This window comes from Protopterus annectens, chromosome 3.part1 (genome assembly GCF_019279795.1).
Source record: "Protopterus annectens isolate FY-2018-M chromosome 3.part1, PAN1.0, whole genome shotgun sequence".
Lineage (NCBI taxonomy): Eukaryota > Metazoa > Chordata > Ceratodontiformes > Protopteridae > Protopterus > Protopterus annectens.
This window is the reverse complement of record NC_056732.1, coordinates 1,227,391,619-1,227,419,569: the sequence shown is the minus strand read 5'-3', so window position 1 is coordinate 1,227,419,569 and position 27,951 is coordinate 1,227,391,619. Positions and strand designations below refer to the sequence as shown.

The window sequence follows — 27,951 nt, the reverse complement described above, 5'->3', positions numbered from 1 at the left end:
GCAGGTAATGAAGTAAAAATGAGAACAGTGGTACTTTCCCATCTACCTGTTAAAAAAGAGTTGAATTAAAGGAACAGGCAGTGGAAATTGTTGGAGAATTTTTAAGGAAGATCGAAATTTCTTCAAAAGGGATAACTAGTTAGTGGGATAAAATGAAAACAGAGTTTGGGAATTTTTTTTCAGAAAGGATAACTATAGGGAGTTGGATAAAATGAAAATGGAGCTTAAAATAGGGTACAAATAAGGAGAGAGATATATGGTTAAGTAACCCAACAGAAGAGTGATCTCAAAACATTAGAAAATGCATTGCTTGAAACAAGTTTAAGATTAAAGGGATTTTCCCCCATGTTATGATTATAAACAGTATAGGCTCATCTTTAACTCTACATTTTTAAGGTAACTGGTATTGTGAAAACTACTGGGGTAATGGACTTTGTCAAACACAAATCTGAAAATGTTTATTTGGTTAAGTGTTACTCATGTGGTTGTTTTATGTAGGGAATGCAATCAGAAAGTTATCAGATCATACTTATGAGCATTTGCTAGCCGTACAACTAAAAATGATGGTAAATCTGTTAAGCATAGGAGGAGTTTGAGTTTTGTATCACTAAACAGGTCAGTATGGATTTTAAAGCTGGTAACATTAATTCAAATGCTAAAAAGTGGGGAACTATGGCGGCAGATAGGCGACTATGGAGAGCATGAAAAGAATGCAGATGCTTTGTTAACTCCACAGTGGATACCAAGGATTGCCAGATGTGCTTTCCCTACAATGGGTCAGGAATTGGGGGGGGGGGGGGCACATCTCTTGCTCAGCTATGAAGATGTCAAAAGGGCAGCACACTAATAGATCTCCCACCTTTTCAAGAAGGATGACAGCACACACTAACCCATATTCATTGGGAGGAAAGAATGAGCCAGCTGGGCAGGCAGAAGGGAAACTTGATTGTCACAAGGGATTGAAGAACAAAACAAAAATACATCTCCTTAATTCTGCTGATCTGTGAAGGGCCGCTCTGCACTAGGTAACTATTCAGAGACTGCAGAAACACAGTATAACGGACTTAACTTCCAAAATACTCCAAATAAAAGCCAATGTAATGAGAAACACACTTATTTAAAACACCTCTAATAGCACTTTTGTCTCTCTATGTTGGTATCAGAGACTTCAGACCTTCAGAGCTACTTTTCTTAAGAAAGCTTGCGAGTTCAGTTGTGCATTCCAATTTACAAAGGAGACATTTTTTGATAGTGGATTTGATGTAAAAAAAAAAAAAAATCTTGAGAGTTTAGATGTCGATTTAAGCTGGTTTAAAACACTGCACACTTTCTTCCCCAGACGGAAGAGTATAGTTAATGTACAGTACAGTCAGAAACTTAAGTATACTGCAGTTGTGTACTGTTATTTCTCCTAACAGTCCATCTTCAAGTAGAAGTCAGAGCAACAGCAAGTCATAACATCTGCGCATTAACCACTTTCTGTACTCCATTCTTCAGGTGAATTTGTCAAAAACAAAAATACAAAAGTTTGGCCGTAATAAGGAGCACAAACGTAAAAAATGAAACAAACCAAAAAACACACTCTCCATCTCAGATAAAGACCTTTAATTCCAAAATATACCACAACAGCAAGGCTTTCAAGACTACAAGACTCTCAATGCAAAAATGGAGTACTGGTTTTCAGCTGAATTTATCTTAGAAGTAGCAATGCAGGTTTTGTGCCATCAAAGGTACTGATGCAGACAATACGAAATCCTTTCATGTATCCCACTTAGTTCTCTTCAGTTCTTCGAGTCTGCATGCCCTGCAGGGAAGTATGCTTATGGCAGGACGGCAACTGCAATGCTAAATCAAAGTCATATGTAAAGAAAACACTTTATAACTCTATTACTAAGATGGTAAAGCAACTCCCAATAACACCCAACCAATTACCTACAACATTAGTGATCTTCAGTCTAATAAACAATTTTATAAGTGCCATGTAAGGGAAAGGCACAACAGAAGCTTAACTACTATAGTGACATCTGCTGAAAAGGCTACTGCTACAGAAAGTACATTACAGAACTGTAATACCTTATTTGAGGAGGGCCTCTCCAACAGTAAATAACATTTGTTTCCAAAAGCAGTATGAGGTTAGCCCTGGGGAGAGCACTGTTAATGGAAACCCTACATCACAGAAGAAGCATCCCAACCCTGCCTAGGAGGGCTGCCCAATTAGTTAATAGCCAAGTTGAATGTACTGTGAAAAGTCCTGGTAGAGGTATGTTGTAACAGTCAAGTGAAAAAGACAATACAGATATGCAAGTACAGTTGCTAAATCACAGGAAGACCCTTTTTTCCCATCATGAATGAAGCATAATCATCAACTTCGCTTGGTAATATTACCCCTAGCACAGCATTAAGTTTCTCCATGGGCACCCTTTGTAGTTTGTACAGAAAACTGGCCTGACAATCTTTTAGCAATAAGTCTAAACTAAAGCAGTAAACTGATCAGCTCATGAAATGTGGAAAGGGTGATGCACCATCGCCTCTTACAAACACAAATCTCCAAGTGCATACATATATATATTTGGTACGCATCTATACATACAGTTACGTATTTATAATGAGTGCACAGATATGTACAAATACATTCTTAACGGGTACATTATAAACAATGTATACTAACTATACATGGGTCTAGCTTAAAACAAAAATGATCCAAATGTCAATGTGCATAAAGTTGACAAAAAGCAATCAATTAAGGCAATGTCCTAATGTGCATGCTCTGAAAAATTATCTCTGAGCATGCTACATTCAATCAGAACAATGAAAGGACATATGTATGGCTCCCACATATGAAACAAAATCTACAAGATGATCATAGGAGATTACCAACTTATCTACCAGGAGGACATTTTAAGCCTAGCCATTAAAAAACAAATGTAATACCACAGAAGTACTAGTCAGTACCCAAGATTGCATTTAGTGATGGACTTCCTATATCCAGGTGGGTTATGGGCACTGTCTCCAGTAAAAATGTATAGTGTTCCATCCATTCATCCAGGTTCCTCCTGAACAGTGTCATACAGGTGCTCTGTTTCACATGGACTGGTAGCCTACTCCAAAGCCATGTCAGTTGCTGGCAGATAAGTCTGTCCCTCCAGCATGTCCTATTTACATCGCAGGCTGTATTTAAGTCCCTGGAATGGGTACCGCTAGACCTATTTGATTTACAGATATGCAGTAAGTTCATTAGGTTTGGGTCTTGGGTTGCTCTGTAGGGCAAGCATAAGTCTCCCCTGAGAAGTCTATACGATACAGAGTATAGTGGAGTCCCTTGATCATCTTTGTTAGAAACCTCTAAGGTCTCTCTAATTTCTGCAGCTACTTAGCACAGCGCATACAGAATAGGGCATTATACTCAATTCTGGGCCAGATACGTGCACTAGGGCGGTTATAACTTCTTTTGCTCTCGAGGCAATGCCTTTACTAATCAAGTGAGCTATGCGGAAAGCTTTTCTTACAATCGGTAGGCACATGGTAGTCAAAGTTAAGATCGCAGTCAACTTGTGATCCCACTATAACCATTCTATTGGGCTGCTTAAGGGTGCTTAATGATAAACAGTACTGAGGTAGTTTAGAACAGAAAAAAGTATAGTATTTGCAACAAGTCATTAAACTGGTGGCCATGTGGCATGTGATGCAAGTAAATAAATGGAAAGTAGAACAGCAAAGAGAAAATCAGTGACCAGTTTTCACTATGATGCTAGTTAGATCAAAGCAGATAACTGCCGTGACAAAGTTTCCAAGTTCCATGTGCAATGCAGGAGTATACTTTACAGCATTCCATCTCCAGCATTGCACGGAATGACAATCATCATACAATACGACTGACATATACAGAAGTCATCTACAATGGTGCAGACGTACTTATTTCACATGGGTCTACTTGTAGTTAATGTACACAGAATGATTATGCTTCACGCTTACTGTAATGTACACTGAATATTTGCCCATTTAACAGAAAAACTCCTGAAGACTTCTAGTTACAGAACCACTTCCATCTCTAAGTTAACAGTACCTTTTTCCAGTCATGGAAGAAGTTATTGCGGAAGGCATCCTTAGTTGTATACTCATGGTCCAACATCTTGGCATAGAAGGTGGCAACTTCTTCAGCAGCAGGGCTTAACTTCATGACCTTACCTGCAGAGAAAACTAAGCTGTCAGTCAACAATCTCATCATGCATAATTTGAATCCTATTTTATTGTATATAGCTATCAAGCAGCTATGGTAAGGTTCAAATTACACAATGCAATCAAGAACAGAACTTGCAGAATTTATGACACATGCCTCTGTCCAGGGAGCCCTACCTATAGGAGGCTCATCATACTCAAATATATGGCTCCCTTCATCTAGTTCAAAAGAGAGCCATGCATATATGCACACTCCTATACGCAAAATCAGTCATTAAAAATTTTGGGTTCAATGCAGCCTGCAGTGAACTCCTCTGGGCATTGGTTTTCATAAAATCTACATCATCTTAGTAACTATAAAATACTACGTACTGCAATTCTGCCAAAACAAATGTAGGGTCAGAGTAAAAAATGCATTCTCTAGTGTTCCATGCCTACCCTCCCCCCTGAGATCATTGTGACTGCAACACACTTTGCTCTCCCCTTTAGTGATTTTTCTGACTACAATAATGAGGACTTTGATGTGAAGAACATCTCTGATCTTAGTCCATGGAGGGGTGTAACCAGAAATTTATATTTTGTACTCGCACCTAATGTTGCTGCCCCCACTACCCATCTATCTTTTAAAAATGGACTCTAGCATCAAAATATTACCCCTACACTAACAGGAAATGAGCACATTAGTTTCAAAAATAAGAGGGCATGTCAACTCTTATTATATAAGCATAATTAGTATAGAGCTCTAATGTAAAAGCATTAGCTAAGACAGCATGAACGTTCTATGCTTCTTCAGTAATGAAGGTTTTAAGAGATACTTAGTAAAAATATTCTCATTTGAGTATACTGAGCATGCCTTGCTACACCTTTGCTAATAAATGGGTGAGATTTGACTAGTTGTAAGAACATGATTGTAACCACCTGAACACCACATCTACAACTGAACACTAGACAACAAATGTTTTTTGTTAGTTTTTAGCAAAATGCAAGTGCTCCAACAAGCCTAGACATGTCTCCTCTGTCTTAACTGCCATCTTACCCAATGAAGTACATACAGAGCGACATATAATGCTTTACGTTTGTCAATTAGATCTTGTGTGGAACATTGCTTAATGCCTCACCAAAACAAACATAAGCACTATGCACTGTCAAGCCCATCAAGTGCTGTTGCTACCCCTTTAAGGAAAATCAGAATATGAAAAGTAAGGACATCCTTAACTCACAACTACATATTTTACAGACAGAGGTCACTAGTGCAGTTTTTGGACAAGCTGCAATATGCCTCTCCACATGATTTTTACACAGAAGACTGGTCAGGCTGACATGTCAAATTGTTTGGATTTGATGTGACCCCCCCCAAACACACAATTTATAAATCAATACCATCATAGCCTGTTAATTATTGCACATATCCACATGCTAACACTTTCCCTTGATTCTACACAGGAAGCCACCAAGTTATGTTGTCTTATTCCACTGCGATAGCAATTAAGTCTGCAGTTTATTTATGTGCAGTTTGTTTGCCAGGATGGTCCATTGGGCCAAGAAGAACCCATTTTCAATGGAGTCCTGGGGAGAAAAGCTCCATAATACCAAAAAAGTTATAATCAAGTAATTGTATCACAGTAAATACAGAAGTACAAATAAAATCACAGTATTTAAAGATACAAAGTTAAGAAAAATGAAAATTGTTGTAAACTTTTGCTACTACTTTACAAGGTCAAGAAACAAGAGTTTGAAGTACATGAGATGACTGAGGTATAGAGAGGAGAAGAGATTATGTGGGATGGGAGCGGGAGCATTCCCAAAGATGGTTTAGATGCAAGTGGAGTGAAAGTCTTGAAGGAAGAGTGACTAGAAATGGTACGGATGGGTGGTGGTAGGGAGTTCCACTGCCAAACAAGGGCAAAGGATAGTAGATTTTTGCCAGGAGGGCGGGTGGGTTTCAAGTTTTGATTGTTTGATCTTAAGGATATTTCTGGAAGGTGCATTTTAAAGGAGGAGGATAGGTAGGGACAGAGGGAGGGGCTAAAAATGAGTTTGTGAACATAAGCAAGTTGAATGTAGGTGAGATAATTGGGTAGCTCTAACCAATTTAGTATGTGAAGGGCAATACAGTGATGGGTAGAAGATTTGTGGCTAGTGGCAAACTTGGCGATCTTGTAGCAGGAGGAGATTTTTGACTTAAGTGAGGATTGGAGGTTGGTTAGGAGTGGGGCACCATATAGGAGGGAAGGGATGAGGAATGTGGTAGAAAGAGTGGACTTAGAGGAAGTGAGATTGTGACAATAGCGGTAGAGCATACCAAGTTTCTGGTGGTTTTTTTTTATGTTTATTTGTAGGTGGGAGCTGAATTTAAGCTGGTCATCAATGAGGACACCTAATAGCTTGGCATCAGATACTATTTTGAGAGGTGTATTGTTGTGGCTGATAGAGAATGAGTTTTTATCAGAGGTTGTTTTAGAAGGGGTAAATAACAAGTTTTGTTTTTGAGGTATTGAGTGCTAGCTGACTGTCTCTCATCCACTGTTCAGTGATAGAGACACATCCTGGATTAGTTTTAAGAGAGTGGGGATAGAGGTGGCAGAATAGATTATAGTTAAATCGGCATACTGGATAAGGTTCGTGTTCGGGATTGAGCGTGGAAATCATTTATGAAAATATTAAACAGACGGGGACCCAGAATGGAATCTTGTGGTACTCCTGTGGTGTTGAGGAATGGGGAGGTGGCTTTTTTCCATTTAACTGCTCGTTGCCTATTTGAGAGGTAACTGGAGAACCAGTTGAGAGAGGAAAGGGATAGGTTTAGATTAGAGAGTTTAGTTAAGAGAAGGTTGTGTGAGATGGTATCAAAGACCTTACAGAGGTCCAGTAGGAGGGTAGATACAGTACAGCCAGAGTCACAGCCTTTGTTAACAGTTTCTAGGAAGGAAAGAAGAGCAGTGGTAGTGCTGTGGCCTGGTCTGAAACCATGCTGTGTGGGAGTTAGTAAGTGCTTGTCTATAAGATAGGGTAGGAATTGTAGATGGATGCATTTTTCAAGTACTTTGGAGATGGGGGATAAGATAGCGACTGGATGGAAATTTGTGATGATATTGTTGTTGCCCCCTTTGTGAAGGGGTGAGACGAAGGCCAAATTCCAAAGTTGGGGTACATAGCCTTCTTGGATAGAACGACTGATTAAAATAGAGATGGGAAAGGCAATGGCTTCGGCGGCTATGCTAAGAAAGTAAGAGGGGATGTTGTCGGGGCACTGGAGCAAGGTTTCAGTTTCTGGAGAAGTTTTTTTTATGGTGGATGTGGGAATGGGTTTTAGAGAAAAAGGAGTGTGTTGAGGGGTAGAGGTATTTAATAGTGAAGGGTAGGATAGGGGAGGAGATGAAGTAGTAGGGGGACTAGTACTGTCACTGAAGGATGAGGTAAGTTTGCTAACTGAGTTGATGAAGAAAGAGTTGAATTGTGTGGCCAGATCTATGTCTAGAGCATTAGGGTCAGGACAAGGGTTTTCTTTTTTGCCAGGATTAAGGATGGTGGAGATTCCATTCCAGAATCTTTTAGGATTTGTTTTATGGGTACTTTGCAGTATGGAGAAATAGGCTTTGTGGTCTACTGTGATAAGCTTTTTGACATTGTTGTGGAGTGCTTTGTATTCATTAAGGGTGGAAGGGGTCTTATTTTTCTGGTGGCATAGCCAAGCTTTGTCTCTAAGGTGCATGGCAGTTAGTGTATCCTTGGTTAGCCATGGGTCAGTTTTGCTATTTATTCTTTTAGTTTTTAAAGGGACAAACGCATCTAGGAAGTTTAAGAATGCTGAGTTGAAGTAGGTTACAGCATTATCTAGGGGGAGAGTTTTCAGAGGGCCCCAGTTTATTGATTTTAGTGAGTTAGAGAAGGTATGTGGATTAAAGTTTTTAAGGGAATGAGTGGAAATACAGTTATGAGATATTTGTAAGGGGGGAAGGAAGGCGGTGGGCAAATGTGGGGAGGTGGTCACTGAGGGAACTGGGAACTATGCCACTATTGGAGAAATAATGAGAGTGAGAAACTAAGACACAGTCTAGGATATTGCCACTGGAAAGGTCTTTAGAGGGTCTAGTAGTAGAATTGATTAGCTGAGATAAATTATAAAGGTTAATACTAAGGGAGTTTGTAGGGGACTGGATGGAGGACCAATTTATATTCATGTCACCTAAGATTATTGTTTCATTACTAATGTTGGTGGAAAGCCAGGAGAGAATATCTTCAAGTACAGCGATGTCCCCAGGCGGAATGTATAGGGAGGCTATGCATATGTATGTGTGTTTATTTAGTTGAAGTAGTGCCAAGATTACTTTGGGGTTGCTGCACTGGGGAATAGGTTTAGTATAGGGAAGAACAGATGGGGATGATGAGTATAGGAGAGCTACTCCACCACCTCTTTTGTGGGTTCTATCTTTTCTGATGATAGAACAGTTGGGGGGGTGTTATTTCAGAGTCCTTTACTTGAGGTTTTATCCAGGTTTCAGAAATAGACAGGATATCTGGTTGATTGTGGTGGAGCCAGGCAGGGAGGTTAGGGATTTTGTTGGCTATGCTTTGGGCATTTAGAGAGGTGAATAAGATGGATTTGGATGTTGAGGTGGGGATTAGGGGGCCTGTGTTAGGATGTATGTCGCCAGAGAGAAGGATGGTAGTTAGCTGGTGAATTAGGTTGAGGAGGTGCTTGGATAGCTTATTATCAGAGTAGAGTGTCATGAGACTTGCAGAGGTATGGTAGGTTGCTGAGGGAGCTGAGTACTTATGGAAAGAAATGAGTTTGTAGGGAAACAGTAGGTGGTTGCTGATAGGATATAGGCAGGGTGATACAAGGATTGCTGGCTTAGAGGGTGGTTTGGGAAGTGGATTGGTAATATGAAAAGATGGTGAATGGTTAAAGAAAAGGGGCTGAGTGAGATAGTAAACATAGGATAAGGTGAGGATGAGTGTTTGAGATGAGAAGGAAGTAGGTTTAGGAAACATGGTGAAATTTGAATTAATTGGAGGGTGGGTATGATACAGAATAGATGGAGAAGTAGGTTAAGCAGAGTATAGTGGGAGAGGTGAGCAGTGATAGGTAGGGGGTGGGTTGTAAGGGATTTTGATTGGTTGGTGATGGGTTGGCTGGATTGGATCATAAGGGAGTGGGTGTGGGTATTTGGAGTATAAGTATAGATGCCCTGGGGGTGGGTGGAATTTGGGGGTAGGGTAAGGGAGTGCAGTGAGCCCATAGGGCAAACGGAGCAGGTAGAGCAAGGAAAAGAGAAAATACCTACCAGGAACAATCAGTGATATTTTATGCAATGGATGTCTGTATCTGTCTCTATAGCACTCTGGCACATTTCTTTTCTTACTATGAAGTTTGCACATAATTTTTCTGCATTGCTTAATGACAATTTTATTACATTCACACGGTTTCTTCTTTGATTTCCTGATGCAGTTAAAGAATGCCTTACTGCTTTCAACAGTTGAGAACAAGCATAGTTTGTGGTTAGATATAGAAGATTTGCTAAGGAAAAAGTAGTTTATGTACTTTGATTTCATTTTCTATATGCCTACAGCAGTTTTTGAAAATTCAGTAGTACTTCCGACCTGTTTTAAATCCTGTTATGTTGATGATTCCACCAGAGGACTTTTTTGCTGAATGCAAAAGTTAATGTCATCATAAAACTTACTGACAGAATTTTCAGCATACTTCTTTGGGCCACTGAGGATAGTGCCCAAATCTGTTTTTTAACCATGACATTAACTGCATCATAGTTTTTACTGGAAAGGTCCAGGGAAGATGGCTTATATATGAATAACCAGTTTTACTACTGAGCTAAATATAACATGATGTGTGCTAATTACACCTGGTACAACCATTTTTGGGGAGCAGAAGTGAATATCTGAAGTAATGCCATCCCTAGGTAGAGTTTGTATTTGTTCACAGTTGTTTTGATAATGAATCAATATCTGGACATATTTATATGATGTTGACCAGTTAACCCATTTAATATTTGAGCATTTGAAATTCCCCAGAAGGATTACAATTTTACATCCTACAGTTTTGTTCAGGAACTCCTTAGTTTCTGTATTGGACACGCATGGTATATGGTAGATTTCTCTGTTATATTAAATACCTCTTACTCTAATTATTGTACAAGTACTTTTCCCCAAGTTGTTTTCTTGGCTTTGGATTTTGGGCGCAGGTTTTACATAGAGTGAAACACTGCTACCTCTTGTACTTTATCTCCAGCAATGAAGAGAGTTTTACCCTAAACTTGCGATTGCCATTTTAGACAGTTACAATTATTTCAGTAATGATACAGTTAACATTCTGCAAGTACAAAAAGCTTTTGTCACCCCTTTCAGCATTGAGACTTCTCATATTTAGCAAACATACGTGTATTTAATTTCATTTAGTCTTGGAAAAGACACTATAGGGATGCAAAATCTCCTGTTCAATACCTGCACTCCCCCAGGAAAAGAGAAAGACTAAAAGATGAAGACTCTGACTCACAGTACGTCTTGCATTGGGTAGACAGGCACTGGATCCTGTCTATGACACAACAGCCTTAGCCACAGAGTGAATGCCAAGGCAACATGCAGCTGTGATATTTATGTACCATATGAAGTGATAGCAGGATTCAGCTAAGCATGTCTTTTCTATGCTTTCATGGATATTCGGCCACAGGCAGGCTGTGTCTCAGTCACAGATTACCAAGAATGTTTTGTGAGGTTGCCAGGCCTCAATAAGTGCTCTTAAGAGCTTAATTCTTGTTTGGTACAGTTTCAAACTGAGCTATTTTGTCAAGTGTAGTCTTTGCTGCCATCACACAGTGACTACATATTTTTAATTTAATGTCGCTGTGAAACATACCTCTACTTTTGCCTCCAGAGTAATGGACAAAGCAAACAATAATTAGGAGAAAAGGCCCCAAATTAGGAACACTTTTTAAATGCTATTAATGACTTACAACAAGGATGCAAGGATGCAGTAAAATCTTCAGAACAAACTAGGGGCATAACTAACATTTGGACAGTTGAGTGGTATGGTGGGAGGTCTGTAAACATGCACATCTACAAGGTTCTGTTTTTGTTTGGCTTATGGCTACTTCAGGAAAGCCAAGGCTTTTGTGGGTGTAGTCAGAATTATTTGTCTATGTAGTAATAGTTTTTTTTTTAATATGACCACTGGGTGGGGCTACTGCTGTATCTCCATAATCTAAATATGCTTACATTTCTCATACATGTTTAAGGACATAAACAAGGACTCATTTATAAGCTTAAGGTTACATTTTTACATTGCACAAGATAACCATTGCTTATAAAGTCTTTCAAAATTAGCCTGTAATGTGCTTCCAAACCTAATCTAAAGCAAGATCCTTAATGAAAATATAATTTAGATAAATATTTAGTACTAGTTAAAACCTGATCTTACTGTTAAAGGGACAATAAAGTTGCAACTTTTATAAGATGTATTTAAAACAACCAGTATGTTCTCTAATTACTGCTACTTTGTAGGATAGTACTAGGCACTGATTTTAAAAGTATACTGGAAAATGTGGTTAAAGCTATTGGACTGTAATAAACTAGTGGGTGGGAGGATGTTCCTAAACTTACAAGGAGAGGGTGAGAACCAAGGTTGCTCTGCATGTGGGGTAATCATTGACTGAAGACCTACAAGTAGTGCAAGGCAGATTGACTTCCTGTAGAAGACCCATGAAGTGAAGGAGAACAAGGGGAAACAATGATCAGTTGATAAGGTTGTCAAAGTGAGCTGGAATAAGGTACCTTGTAGGACAAAAATGCTATTGGGGCTATTCTTTTTATTTGACAGGACTTACAGTGGCAAATACTCACCTAGTGGGCAGGAAGCTCCAACAAAGTACATTTCAAGACAAAATGAAACAATGGTTGACAGCCCTCAGCTCATTCTGGCAAAAAAAAAAAATAAGTATAGGAGATAGGAGATTAAAGGAATCGGATTCCTACATTCACTTGTACATAAGATGGCAACACAGTACAGAAACTCTGTGCAAGTCTGAATGGCAGGAAGCATGACTCTCAGCCTATTTTCCTGATTTGACAGTGTTATGTGGGAAGTGAGGGTGTGGGTTTTCCTCTCTCGAGAGAGGTACAAAGAGGATTCTGGCAAGTTGGACACGACCTCAGAATACCCTGCATGTCTACCTCTCAATCTCCAAGTGCAAGAAATCTGGACAAAGCTAAAAATAACAGGGGGGACAAAGTCTCAAAATCATGGAGTCTGAAGCTCAAATGTACCTCATTTAGTGATGTCAATCCTTAGTGATTTTTCAATAAATTGCCAGAAAAAAGGTAATTTTATGAGAAACAAACCTAAAATACAAGGCAAAATCTGGAGGTATGAGCAGAGCTGTTAGCATCGCTGAGGATGAAGGGAGAAGGGGCCTAGATTAACAGACTAGCCAGTCAAATCACCTCTGGGGCAAAAACGGAAAAAAAAAGGAATAAAGAGCAGAGGAGGTTGTTAGATAAGATGGATAAATCGCTATATTCTGTGCATATCTATCTCAAGGTTGAAGTTTGGCATAATGGTTAAGGTGTTTACCTCACAAAACACACCAAGTACAGGGTTTGATTCTCACCTCTGAGGGGAAACTGGCTAGGCTTAAAATGGCCCACTAGGACAGCTAGTCTAGTACTTGCCTATGAAGAAGTCACTATATTGTGTGTGTATCTGTCTCTCTAAATGCAAGTGTCCTTAAAAGCTAATTGCAGCTAAGGAGGACCACTGGAAAAACTGACAATGTACTGTACCAGTTTATGCTGATATCAGTAAGGACTGTTTCAAGGGAATGAATCCAGCTACAAGCTGACAAGGAAGATCACCCTAAAGAAGGTGCATCATGTGTAAGATTCCATCTGTTTCATAAATGCGCAGCAAAGGACTCTTTAGCAGAACAGGAACACAAAGGACCACGTAATAAGAATTTCAATATAGTGGTGTCAAATTCAAACAGACTGTTACCCTATTGTATGTATTTCTAGCTTACAATATACTGCGCCTTACTGTATAAATCCCTTCAGCTTCCTGCTTATAATTTCAGGGGTGCAATTCCAACCATATACACCCACAAAAGTGTAACAGTCGACTGCTTTAGGGATCCTTGTTTTCCTAGTTTCATTTTTTTAAAGTTGGGTAGCTCCTCCAAGTTGACAAGGCAGATGATGAGATGACAGATTAAAAATGTATGTGCCAAGTTTACACAGCATGCATGCAAAACAAAAAAAAATCTACAAGCAATAGCCCACAAATGTCAGTGAAACTGCAGAGAAGGGACCTCAAAAAAGATGGAAATCAGGTGAAACAACACTGAAGAAGGAAACAAGTGGCTGTGAAGTGTAGTTTCAAACTGTTAAAAGATTGGTAATTACCTAATCACTTTAAAATTCTTTAGACATTTTAATTAACCCACATTAGTGGTAGTAAACACAATGAAGCAATTACGCACTGCTGGATCATTGCACTTAATTTAGGGCACAGGCAAGCACATACATTATACTTCGCATTTAGAAAGTGCATTCTTAGATGATTCTTTTAACTAGCAGCTTCACTTTCCAGAGTTATTCATTAGGGTGAAGATGTATGCAAACACCAACTTCATTTTTCCACCAATCTTTTGCATATTATCTTTTACCAATGCAGTACTCCTTGAAAATCCATGAGGCATAAGGCCATACCCTGAGCAATCATGGCCCATAAAACAGAGAATTACGATAGGTCTCCGATCATAACCAGCTTGTGTGTTCTAAACATGGATGACAAGAATTGCGCCTAGAAAGCAAACCTTGTGAGGCGAATCGTGAAATCCATAGGTTTGTAGGTACTTGGATACTGATCTGTGAGGATCTTAAGAAGCCTTTCAATCCCACGGTAGACTTTAGCCCTTATATTTTGCATAAAATAACCCAGAGGGAGGCAGAACAGGAACATGCTGGGACATTTACTTGTTGACCTTATCCATGAAGAAGATGGGTGCTAAACCATGAGTGAATTTGCAGTTTCCCTCGATTCATCCAAACTATGTTTGAATACAGTAAAAGAAGTACTTTGCTTTACGTTAAGACATAAAAGGTAATATATTTATCCCTCCAGCATGTTCTATTCATGTTGCAAAAGACTGAGATCCTTTGATCCTGTGTTCACACTACCATTGGATTTGTGAATATGTAATTGGTCTGACAGAACAGATTCTGTCAAGGATCTATAAAGTAGATGCTGTTTCTTAGAAGCATATAAGATATCAATTAGAGGAACAAGGCTTTGAGACAGTCTGAATAGTTTTGGTGATTTAGGCCTTTCATTTTTTTTTTTTTGTGTGTGAAAGCATGGTCTTCATGTCAGCTCGAGTGTTGGGAGACATACAAACCGAATGGGGCATTATATTCACTGATCAAAACGAAGAAGGCAGCACAGTATTCAAGCAGGATCAGATTTATTCAAACTTCAAAAATTATAATAAAAACAAAAAACTTCATTAACATGTACTAAGCGCTTTCACCCATCTGCACAGTGGGCATCTTCAGAGTACAATGAACATAAAACATCTACATCATTAAATACACAAGTAACAACGCCGTAGAATAGCAGCCAATGAATGGTTCAAATTAATTAGCATAATTAAATTAATTAAATTCATGGTACCTAACCTTTAAAAGTTTGGGTTACACCTCAGACAAACTTTGATTGTACTTCAGTGGTTTTGGAAGGTATTAGACCAGGAAATATGTGGATTGGTCATTCTCTGGATGAGCAAGCTGGGTTTCACACCACTTGCTGGAAGTGCATACATAAACAGTCAAACATAGGAAAACAGATTGTATAACTTCATTATAACATCAACAGTCAGATTACAATACCAGTACTACCGTGAAAATCTGGTTTTTTTCTTTCTTTTTATGAATTCTAACAAAACATAATGCACTAAGAATTTATAAATCTAAAAAGCTAAAAATGCTCTAGCAATCTATGGTGAGGATAAACAATGACTAAATAGTAATTAAATATATAATATAATATAAAATAATATTTACACTATAAATATATAATTTAAAATATGTAAAATATAAATACAGAATTTCTAAATGAATATCATTTAAAATTAATAGATAAATATGTATATGTATATATGAAAACAGTTGTAGTTAATAACCAATAATTAATGTTCAATGACACCTAGGACATATTAAATTTAAAAGTATACTAAAGTTTGTATATGTACATAAATAAGTAAATAAATAAATGTATATATTTATACTTAACTCAAAAACTTTAAAAACAAACGTTCACATGAATACTGTTATTGAAAGCCTAGGGCAAGGGGATACTGGCTTTCCCATTAATTTGGTTTCTGATTACATACAGGACAATGACTTGACATCTACACTAACAGATTTTAGTATTAATAATGAAATAGTGGATTTTAAACATTATGTCTGATTCAAATGATACTTGTTTGTTTAAACAATCTTGTTCAGTTATTGAAAATGGTGGATTTTCTATATGTAATTATTCTGGAAATGATCTTATACCTAGCCATATTATGTTATTAAAGAAAGGCTTTACATTTATCCCCCAGTTTAAATATGTAGGCAAAATCTTGATTAACTTAAGATTGTATATTAGAATGTTGAATTTAAAAATGTTTTTTGAAAACAATATTAGACCAACGATAGATGACGGAATATTGACACTGAAAAGAACAAGTACTTTCATACCCCTACAAAATCCTATGATGCATCTCTTTGAAATGTTATGTGAAACACAAATACGCAGGTGTGTTAAGGAGAGTACAGCGTATGACAATTTGACTTCAGCAGAAAGATTCTGTCTAAAGGAACTGACTACAACAGACAAATACAGGGTTATGAAACCTGATAAAGGTGGTGGGGTAGTGGTCATGTCCAACACGGACTATTTGAGTAAAATGACACTTATGTTAAGTGACTGCAACACCTATGAAAAGGTTTCTAAGTATGAGGTATATAAGGCATACACTAAACTTGATTGGCAGTTGCATGAATTTTTGATGGATGGTGTATTAAAGAAAGAAGAGTATGACTATTTGATGGTAGAGATACCAATCACACCATCCATCTTTGGCATTCTCAAAATACATAAAGATGTGAACAATCCACCCTTTAGGCCTATAGTTTTCAGTAAAAGGTTCTAAAACTGAAGCTATATATAGATGTTCATTGTAAAGGTATCTTGAGCAAGTTACCCCATATACTCAAAGATTCATGGCATTGCTTAGATGTTGTGAGAGAACATACATCTGACATCAATTCAGACACAATTATGGTCACCATAAAAGTCATTAATTTATTTTCTGTTATACCACACGTTTTAGGTTTAGAAATGTTTGAAGCTAGTTTATCAAGAGTTAGTGACATGCATACTGTCAAAAGTAAGCTTATAGTGGAACTGATGGAAATGGTTTTAAATAACTATTTTTCTTGATGGGGAGTATTACAATGTACAGGGGTGGCTATGGGTGCCAGATGTGCTCCTATATATGCTAATGTGGTATTGGCATTTTGGGAGAGAGTTCCTTTTTACCTCTGGTTACTGGTCTAAAATAGTAACACGAACTGCGAGCTGCAGGAACTCCGACCAGCCAACATAGACTCAATTGCAAATGCACATATGATGTCCACATATATAATCCACACGAAGATGCATGAATAAACAAACCACCAACTTTATTTTCTGAACATAGAGTGAAGCGCTTTTCATCCCACTATGTTGTGGGATTTCTTCAGACTAACAAGAACAAATTTCTAAAGGTGTTTAAATAGTCAAATTTGGCGCCAAATATTCGCTGTATCCTAGCAACAACAACAACAAATAACGAACAGCTCAGGTTGTTTATAATAGTGTTTTGACCCATATAACATTTAAGACATACACATTAAGAACAAGTTGTATAACCAACTAAAATTAAATCTATGCATCATAAAATAAAACATTTAAATCATTCTATACAGCACCATACAAAATCGTCGTAACATAGCAGCAATACTCTAGCAGCTCCGTTCCATAATGATGTTTCAACCAGATGGAATGTATACAAACATGTACATTAAAATGCAAATTGTATAGACAACAAAAGGCAAATCTATACTTCATAAAATGGAACATTAAAATCATTCCATACGGCGCCATACATAGTCACCGTAGCATAGCAGCAATGCTCTAATAGCCCAGTTTCATGATGATATTGCAACCAGATAGAATGTATACAAACATGTATATTTAAAACCTGTATGTTAAAGAAGATGAAATAAATCTAACAGGTTTGTAATATATCACTGAAATCACATAAAAGTGGTAGCATACCAAACGCACAAAACAGTAGCTGCTTACTATTAATTACACAAAATATAATAAAATTAAAAAATATATAATAAAAAATAAAAAAAATAAAAAACGTGTATACATGTATAAAATACCTGACAAATGTTATCATTGATAAAACCCTATAAATCTATTAACTGGTGTAGTGAACACTAAAAGGTGAAACTAACACTAGCAAAAACAGACTATAAATGTTCCCAACATTAGACAAAAAATAAATAAAAAATAAAAACAAGGGCCATAAATACCAGACGCCAAGTGTATTGTGAATAATTTCATCTACGCAAACTTCTTAGTTTTAAAATGGGATAAAGGGAACAAATTTCATTTAAGCCTGGTGGAGTACTGGCATTACAACGGAGTTGCCAGTATAATTCCAAAACTTCAAGTAAGACTTGATCTGGACCATCTCTCCCATCTGGAACAATTGTGTTTATTGCTCTGAATGAAAATGCGTGATTAATATTTTCTGTACTGTGTTTAGCTAATGCATTGTCTAACTTGTTTTTCCTAATAGCATATAAATGCTCGTAGACACGCTCATGCAATTTCCTGTCAGTTTTGCCAATGTAGAAGGCAGGACATAAATTAAACTATGTTCCAGATGGGAGAGATGGTCCAGATCAAGTCTTACTTGAAGTTTTGGAATTATACTGGCAACTCCGTTGTAATGCCAGTACTCCACCAGGCTTAAATGAAATGTGTTCCCTTTATCCCATTTTAAAACTAAGAAGCTTGCGTAGATGAAATTATTCACAATACACTTGGCGTCTTTGGCATTTATGACCCTTGTTTTTATTTTTTATTTATTTTTTGTTTAATGTTGGGAACATTTATAGTCAGTTTTTGTTAGTGTTAGTTTCACCGTTCAGTGTTCACTACACCAGTTAATAGATTTATAGGGTTTTATCAATAACATTTGTCAGATATTTTATAAATGTACATACATGTTTTTTATTAATTTTTTTATTATTTTTTATTATATATTTTTTAAATTTTATTATATTTTGTGTAATTAATAGTAAGCAGCTACTGTTTTGTGCGTTTGGTATACTACCACTTTTATGTGATTGCAATTATATATTACAAACCTGTCAGATTTATTTCATCTTCTTTAACATACAGGTTTTAAATATACGTTTGTATACATTCTATCTGGTTGCAATATCATCACGAAACTGGGCTATTAGAGCATTGCTGCTATGCTACAGTGACTATGTATGGCGCCGTATGGAATTATTTAAATGTTCCATTTTATGATGTATAGATTTGCCTTTTGTTGTCTATACAATGTACATTTTAATGTACATGTTTGTATACATTCCATCTGGTTGAAACATCATTATGGAATGGAGCTGCTAGAGTATTGCTGCTATGTTATGGCGATTTTGTATGGCGCCGTATAGAATGATTTAAATGTTTTATTTTATGATGCATAGATTTAATTTTAGTTGGTTATACAACTTGTTCTTTAATGTACATGTCTTAAATGTTATATGAGTCAAAACACTTATAAACAACCGGAGCTGTTCGTTATTTGTTATTGTTGCTAGGATACAGTGAATATTTGGCGCCAAATTTGACCAAACGCCTTTAGAAATTTGTTCTTGTTAGTCTGAAGAAGTCCCACAACATAGTGGGACGAAAAGCGCTTAACTCTATGTTCAGAAAATAAAGTTGGTTGTTTGTTTATTCGTGCATCTTCGTGTGGATTATATATGTGGACATCATATGTGCATTTGCAATTGAGTCTTTGTTGGCTGGTCGGAGTTCCTGCAGCTCGTGATTTTACAAGTTTGTGGTTTTTTCTTTGTTTAAAATAGTATTATATTTAAGATACCTGGATGATATTCTTATTTTTTGGAAAGGGAATAAGGAAGCAATTCAGGAATTTGTGAAATTTTTGGGTACTACAACAACTTTTTTGAAATTTACTAGCACTATTTATGAAAATAGTTGTGAGTATTTAGACATACTATTTTATATAAAAGATGATAGGATTGGTTCCAACATATTTCTAAAGAAGACGTATTCGAATTCATTTTTGCACTATGATAGCTGCCATCCCCAGTTTCAAAAAAAGAATCTAGTGAAAGGGCAGATGGTTAGACTATCGAGAACAGTGAGTGATGACACGTTATTTCAAGATGAAATTGATAAACATATTAACATGTTTTTTGATAGGGGTTATCCTCAAGAATTAATAAGAGGTGATGGTTAACAGAAACCTAACACAAATTAAATTTGGAATAGATAGTGACATATCCAACAAAGAAGAGAGAAACAAGAGGGACGCGTTTATAATTCCATATAATGAAACAGCATCCAAAATTTCCAATATAGTTCACAAGACATGGCTTAGTGTTTTTATGAACAAAACAGAACTCACTGATATTACTGGTAGTTACCCCAAGATTACGTATAGTAGGGGTATGAATTTAAAGCAACTATTAGAGACAAGTACCAATAAGGAATTACACAAAATGTCTAAAATGAGTAAATGTGGTCTATGCAGTACTTGTAAGTTTATAAATGATGGTCCCTATGTAGTTGTTCAGAACAACGTCAGAACTATTAGATGTCCCGGGTACTGTAATTGTAATACCAAGATGGTAGTATATATAGCGACATGTACAAGCTGTTCAGCATATTACGTAGGGAAGACCATCATGAAACTTAGGGACCGAATACTCGAACATACAAGAGACATAAGAAACAAAAAAAACTTAGTTTACTATATACACATAGCCAGAAATGTAAAGAATTCAAGAGATTTATATTTTTTGTTATTGACAGAATTCCAAACAACAAAAAAGGGGGTGACGATAAAAACCTATTGGATGCCAAAGAGTGTTTATGGCAATTGAGATTGGATGCTACAAATCCACCAAGAATTAATTATCACATTTTCATTGCCAGTATATTAAAACATAAATCTTACTGTATATGATTATTTAGACACATTTGTTATGGTTTTAAAGTTTTTGAGTTATTTAAGTTTTTAAGTATAAATATATACATTTATTTACTTATTTATGTACATATACAAACTTTAGTATACTTTTAAGCTTAATATGTCTTAGGTGTCATTGAACATTATTGGTTATTAAACTACGACTGTTTTCATATATACATATTTATTCATTTTAAATGACATTCATTTAGAAATTATGTATTTATATTTTACATATTTTAAATTATATATTTATAGTGTAAAGATTATTTTATATTATATTACCTATTTAATTACTATTTAGTCATTGTTTATCTTCACCATAAATTGCCAGAGCATTTTTAGATTTTTAGATTCTTAGTGCATTATGTTTTGTCAGAATTCATAAAGAGAAAGAAAGGTTAGGTACCATGAATTTAATTTAATTAATTATGCTAATTAATTCGAACCATTCATTGGCTGCTATTCTAGGGCGTTGTGCTACTTGTAGTGTATTTAATGATGTAGATGTTCTATGTTCATTGTACTCTGAAGATGCCCACTGTGGAGATGGGTGAAAGTGCTTAGTACATGTTAATGAAGGTTTTTGTTTTTATTATATTTTTTGGAGTTTGAATAAATCGGATCCTGCTTGAATACTGTGCTGCCTTCTTCGTTTTAACAGTTTTTGTTCTTGTCATATATTCACTGATCAACCTGATGACAGCAGAGTACTATGGCATGATTAAATCCCTGGACGTGGATGCATACCTTCAGCCACAAGCTGTGCAATGAAAAAGGACTTTTGCACAGTTATCTGGTGATCAAAGTACACATTGCAGTTGGCATAGGTTTCCAGATCCTGAACTATGGGATCAAACTTTCAGGGGTATTCTGTCAATGTGATAGTGGCAAGAAGTCAAGCTTGCCTAAGGATGTTTATACATTTGACATTTAGTTTTAGCCTATGATTTTCACACCTATTTGTTTGGGAAAGGATCTCTTGGAGGACTTTGGTACTCTCTGAAGAGGCTGTGATAGCAACAGGTTTATGGAACTATTTCCATCACTGGTGCAGGTGCAACATGCAGAAGTGGAATGTGCTCAATCACTGTAAAAGCCTGTAAATGTACAAAACGGAGAGAAAAATGTATATAATTTTTCGTTGTTTACTGGAAAAGTCCAACTGGGCAAAGTCCCCTTTCAATGGGGGCCCAGTGAGAAAAGCTACACATTAAATGTCTGCAAGCACTATAGTCAGATTAACAGTACATGAAACATGCTGATGATGGTCATAATGTGCATATAATACAATTCAGCACTTGTATATGTCAAAATTTATTTACACACATTTGAACTTTTAGCATGAGTCAGCTATATATACACAACACGCTTCAACATACAGCTACTACAAATTTTTGCTGAAGATTCAGCACGTTTTAACCGCATATACTCAAGATTAACATTTTTTCATCTGAGAAAATTATAGCAACTGCATAACAGAGTAATTGAAAGAATTCAGTGATTTGCATTACTGACCATGCAACCGTACAGAACTCAATACTCAGAAAAACAGATGCATATAACTTTGTACATAGATTAAAATACATGCATACTGTATACAAAAAGCTGCATATGCACTTGAAATTTATACTCTGGGTGTACAAGTCTGAGATCTTTTTGATATTTTAGTCTGATGGAGAATGGGAGCTAGCTGTATAGTTTTGTACAAGGGCAGGACCTACTTTGCTACCAAGTATGTTTTACAGGGGTTATAAATTGTTAGTGGGATTACATTTTTCTGATTTATTACAACAGAGCTCTTTAGAGTTTAGTTATGTAAACAGCAACTAGTCAAATCAAAGTTACAACTGCTGGATTTTTTTGAATAAATACTTGGCATCGGTTTAAGTACAAGTGTACATGGGGTGTACAACAGTTTAATAACTGGATGGGAGCACAGCATTTGTCAAGACTGCAAAATATGTGGGGAACAGTTCTACTGGTGTGAGTAGGATAACAGATTGGGTACAACTTACCAATTAAAAGATTAACACTAGACAATGAGTGTTCTGTTCTAGTGTGCTTAGCTGCAAGCTTTGCAGTTTTATAACTTACTCAAAATTGATTAGCCAAAGAAGAGACATAGCAGAAAGATGCAGGCTGTGGTGTGTACTTAGTATGTTGTGTTTAATTTTGCGAATTTAATCCTAGTTTACAGCATTGTTTTAACTGTCTATTAGATGAGTTGATCAAATCTTAAATTTTGGTCATTTGTTACTCAGAGCAGAAAAAGTAGGCGTATTGATAAGTAGTCTACAAATAAAATGGTCCTGTGAGGTGCCGGTCACCCTGATTCTATCTCGCATATTTGCAAATGATCCACAAACCTTAGTAATGAAGTCTTACAGACAAATAACTTAAGACTCAGAACAGATAATTAAAAACATTTAAACCACCCTCCCATCATCAAATCACTAACAATTTAACTGCTCAATGTGGGGTACCCTTTTTAACTCAAAAGCAGATGTACAACAAGGTAACACAAGCAGCACTCTTAATCGTTTCCTAAACGGGTACACAGCATGATCTGGGCAGTGGAAGGATTGTCGGGGGGGGGGGTGGAATGAGTGTCCCATGTCGGCTCAGTCATCTTGTGGGGAGGAAGAGAGCCAGGCTTGCTTCAGTAAAACAGTGTTACGAGCCTGGAATGCTCTGTGCTGCGCAAGTGTCATATTCCTTGGTTGGGAGGTTGTGCATGGTCAAAGTGGGCATGAACCTCTTAGGAGCAGTGATTGCAGAACTGAAAAGGCTGCTGCAGGGCGGCGAGTTTAAAAGCACAATTTCCTGGCAGCTGTATGATGTTGCACTACTGTCCTCTATCCTCTCACCAGCCAGGATGTATAGGTTACATCTGGGGGCAGCTAAGGCAGATCCAGTAGACCTAGTGAACAAGGAGTTGTTGGTGGCAGCTGTGGTGGGGGAAAACAGCACTACTAAAATGTATAATTATCCTCTGTGTTACTATACAAACCATTTCCTCCTGGACCACAGTAGCATTAAACCACAAACAAAATCAGAACTCTCTATATCTGTTTCCATGGTAACTATCCAAAATACTTCAATTCCCACACTCACCTGGCAGTCGCTTTTCCAGACAACTATCCCCACGCAGTTCTGAGCATTTATTTTTTTATTTATACTTTAACTGGGCAGAAGAAATGGATGATGGACACTTTTCCCACAGAACTGAGGCAATAATGGTAAAGACACTGACAAGTAAGAAATAAACTTAGGAATGCAAAATTATAAATACTTATCAGGCCATTTGATAAAGACAAAACGAAAAAGGAAAAACATTGCTTTTGCTCATCAAGAAAGTCCAACTAGCTTTAATAGCCCTTTTTCAATATAGGCCCAGGGAGAAAAGTTCCACTTACAATATAGCCAATTGAAAACAAAAATCATAAAGACAACAATAATCTCCAAAAATCTCCAGTTACATTACATATTTACAGATAAATGGGGTCCGAATGGAGAGATAATTAAGGGAGTCCGAATGCAGTGATAATAAAATCAGCAAGCAATGGAGAGCAGTATTGCTAGAATTGAATTTGTTCTCAAGACTTGGTGAGTACCTTCACATGGCGAACCCTGTTTTTATGAGATCTCACCAAGACGACATTGATATATAGACTGTATGTTATACAGTATACATCAGGGACAGAAGTAGGTTAAAAAATAAGACAGTTTGGTGCACAAGTCCCAGGATAAAAAGTGCCCAATCCCAGTAGGCACACTGGTGCCAGGACTGGAAAAAATGACAAAAATCCTCAAGACATGGAAACATTCCTGCAATGGGATTAGGTCAGGCTCAGAAGTAATAGTCATCACAAAAGACAAAAAATTGACAGGCCAAAAATGAGCCATAAAGGTGATAAAGTGGACTGCTGAGGATAGATAATTATGTACTGTTACTATTATGCAAGACGTCTGGAATTTCCAGACAGGATTAAGAGAGAAATTATAAAGGAAAGACAAATACTTGCACAAGAAAAATATGTTAAAAGCTTCAAATGAAAATTTGTGTTCATTAATACAACAGAGTTATGAAAAAAATTATATAGACCAAGAAACCTTGGATCATTTGGAAAAAAGTGGCTGAGGAAGTGCGAAAATATAAAGACAAAAATCTAGAGATTTTTAAAAGGCATAAAAAAGAAATATGAACATGTGAGAGAGAGATCGGATGTAGTGCAATATTTATGCAAAGGAGAAAGGCAAATTAATCAATGCAAAACATCAACTCCAAAGAAATTCAAAGAGAAATGCTGGCAAAGGCACAGAAATATGAAAAATTTCAAAATACAAAAAAAAGATCACAAAGTGGGAATGTAAAACAAAAGATTTGTAAAGTAGACATTAAAAAAATAGAAGCTGAAGTTATGAAACACCTGCAAAGTGAATGATTTATTGTACAAAGTCTAATACAGGTAATGTCACAGCAGTATGGAACAAGTCCTCCAAGAAAGGAGAATCAGGAGGAGCAGGAGGCATCTGAAGAAGAAATATGGACATGGGAAAGAAAGACTAAATATGCTTCAATATTTATGTGAATTTATTTTTTATTTTTATTTTACATTTGTTGACCGGGCTAGTCTGGCTGGATACATGTCCATTTTCAGCAGAGGCCCGAGGAGAAAAGCTCCACTATAAGCTAAGAAAAATTACAATAAGATATAAATCTAATTATTCTAAGATAAAACTACAATCAGAGAAAATAGAAAACATTGGAGTGAGGATAAACTCAAGAAAATCAAGTTAAAAATATGCAGATAATTAAATATCACATAATTGTGCAGAAAGTACATATTTAAAAACTAACAGTAAAAGGAATAGAACTAATGAAGTGCAGAGATGAAAAAGAGTGGAGAAGACACAGGTTAGTCAGGTGTACTACAGGAACAAAGCCAATGATTTTGAAAGTATTGTTTAATTTTCTGTTTGAAAAGTGGCAAGGATGTAGTCAAAGTTATGTCACAAGGTAAGAGATTCCAAGTTCTACCTATTGTGTTACTGAAAAGGGAATCACCTGCTGTATTGTTTGCCTTTATAGTTTTTGTCATGAGTTTACTAGATGAGCAAGTGAGTTAAGATTGTTGTAAGGGATTAGTAGTTGTGAGAGTATAGGGTATAGTCAGGTTGGTGTAGTATATTGTGGGCAATAGTGAGTTGAGGAATTATAATGTGGTTTTGAACTTCAAGCCAGCCTAGTTGTTTTAGATTTATACAATGATGGGTCCTAAAGGGGTTACTAGTGGCTGCGAGCTATATTGTTATAGCAAGTAGCAAGTTTTTTTAGATTGGTTTTCTTTAGGTTAGTATAAATTGGGGAAGCATATAGGAGGGTAGATAGAAGGTGAGATTGTGCAATCTTGGTTCTGGTTGTTGGGGTTAGGAAAGGTTTGATACGATATAGGGAACCAATTTTTCTGTTAACTAACCTGATGTTGTTGTTAATGTGCTGGTCAAAAGAGAGATTATTGTCAATGGTTATTCCTAATAGTTTTGTAGTTGGATCAGGAGAGATGATAGTACCATTATTAGAGAGAATGGAGAAATTTAAGGGGAGACTGAGTGGTGGGGGTGAAGAGGAGAAGTTTTGTTTTGGCATTTAATAGGAGAAAACGTCTAGAGAACCAAGTTTCTACAGCATTAAAGGTAGTTTGGGTTAGTGAGATCAGCTCAGTAGAGGAAGGTGCTGAGCAGATGAGGGTAGAATCATCTGCGTATTGTATGCAGGTTGCTTGTGGGATAGAAGTCTGAAGATCATTGATAAAAAGGGAGAACAGGAGTGGACCAAGAATGGAGCCCTGAGGAACTCCGATGGAAATGGGTAGTAGTGATGAGATATGGTTGTCCCATATTACGGCTTGCTGTCTGTTGTTAAGATAAGAACTAAACCAATTAATGGCGACTTTGTCACAAGAGAGAGATTCAAGAATGTTTAGTAGGAGAGTGGTTGACCATGTCGAAAGCTTTAGAGATCAATGAAAAGAGCGGAAGAGAGTGTATTGTTGTTTCGATTTTTGTTGATAGTGTCTACAAAGGAAAGAAGGGCAGTTGTGGTACTGTGGTGAGGTCTAAAGCCATGCTGACAGGTTGCAATTATATTGTGAAGAGAGAGCTAGCGCACAAGTTCCTGATGAATACATTTTCCATGATTTTGCAAGGGGTGAGAGAAGGGCAATTGGTCTGAAGTTGGAGAGGTCGAGGAGTTACCTCCTTTATGAAGTGGGATTATGTAGGAGACTTTCCAGATGTCAGGGATAGTTCCCTCTTGGATAGTTCTGTTTATAAGTAAGGAAATAGGATAAGCAATTTCTTTGGCAGCTTTCTGAAGGAAGAGAGAAGGGAGCTTGTCAGCAGAAGGGGTGCAAGGTTTCAGTTTGAGAATGAGTTTGTAGATGAAAGAAGTAGGTATAGGTTTTAGAGAGAAGTTGTAGGAGGAGTTAGCTATGTTAGATGGAATATTAGGGTCGTTGGTGTTCATTTGTTTTGCTAGGGATTGGATAGTTTCAGAGAAAAAAGAGTTAGCAGTCTGGAGAGGGGTTTCAGGGTCAGCGTTAAGGGGGGAAGGAGTTTTTACAGTTCCTGGGGAAAGTAGTCTGTTTACTGATGACCAGAATTGTTTGGCATTGTTATGATGGGTTTCTTGAAGTTTACAGTAGAAATGTTTCTTGTCAGAGATTATTGATTTCTTAGCCTGATTTCTGAGCTGGCGGTAATGAACTAAATCAGGGTTTTGTTTAAGGCATCTCCATTTTGTCCATGCTTTGTTTCTAATAAGAATAAGTTTCTTAGTGTTGTTGGTAAGCCATGGGGCTGTTTTGGTCTTTACTCTAATAGAACGTTCTGGAGCATGTCTATTCAGTATGGATAAGAAGGTAGAGTTAAAGACTGAGACTGCCTCCTGTAGGGAGTGATTTTAAGCAATTCCAATTACATGCTCTCAGTTCAGCTTGAAAATGTTCTAAGTTAAAATGTTTGGTAGAACGAATTAGCCTTGTATTTGGAAGGTTTGTACATTCTGACTTTTGTCTGGTAATGTAGGTTAGGGAGTGGTCGCTGATATCATCTGGCATAGTACCTATTTTATACTTTTTGTTGTCTTTATTTGTGAGTATCCAGTCTAAGGTGCTCTCTTTCTTATTGGGCTTATTGACTCTTGTGGTTGAGGTAATAGTTTGGGAAAAACCATGTAGGTTAATATGAGATGAGGGATTATCAGCATTGATTGTGTTCCAATCAATGTTAACATCGCCTAGAATTATGGTTTCTTGGGGATAGGTAGAAGAAACCCAACTAAGAAAGTCTTCTAATATTGGAATGTTATTACCTGGGGGAAGATACAAGCAAATAATGTATATTGCTTTTTTGGCAT

The 27,951-nt window shown here is 36.9% G+C and overlaps 1 protein-coding gene across 1 annotated transcript in view; it reads right to left on the bottom strand.

Moving 5' to 3' along the window:
- Positions 1-27,951, bottom strand: part of LOC122797761 (DNA topoisomerase 1-like) — an 880,254-nt gene that overhangs the window by 188,217 nt on the left and 664,086 nt on the right. Inside the window, exon 10 of the mRNA XM_044066283.1 lies at positions 4,064-4,185. Coding sequence (XP_043922218.1) covers positions 4,064-4,185 — 122 coding nt within the window. The remainder of the gene's footprint in view (positions 1-4,063; positions 4,186-27,951) is intronic.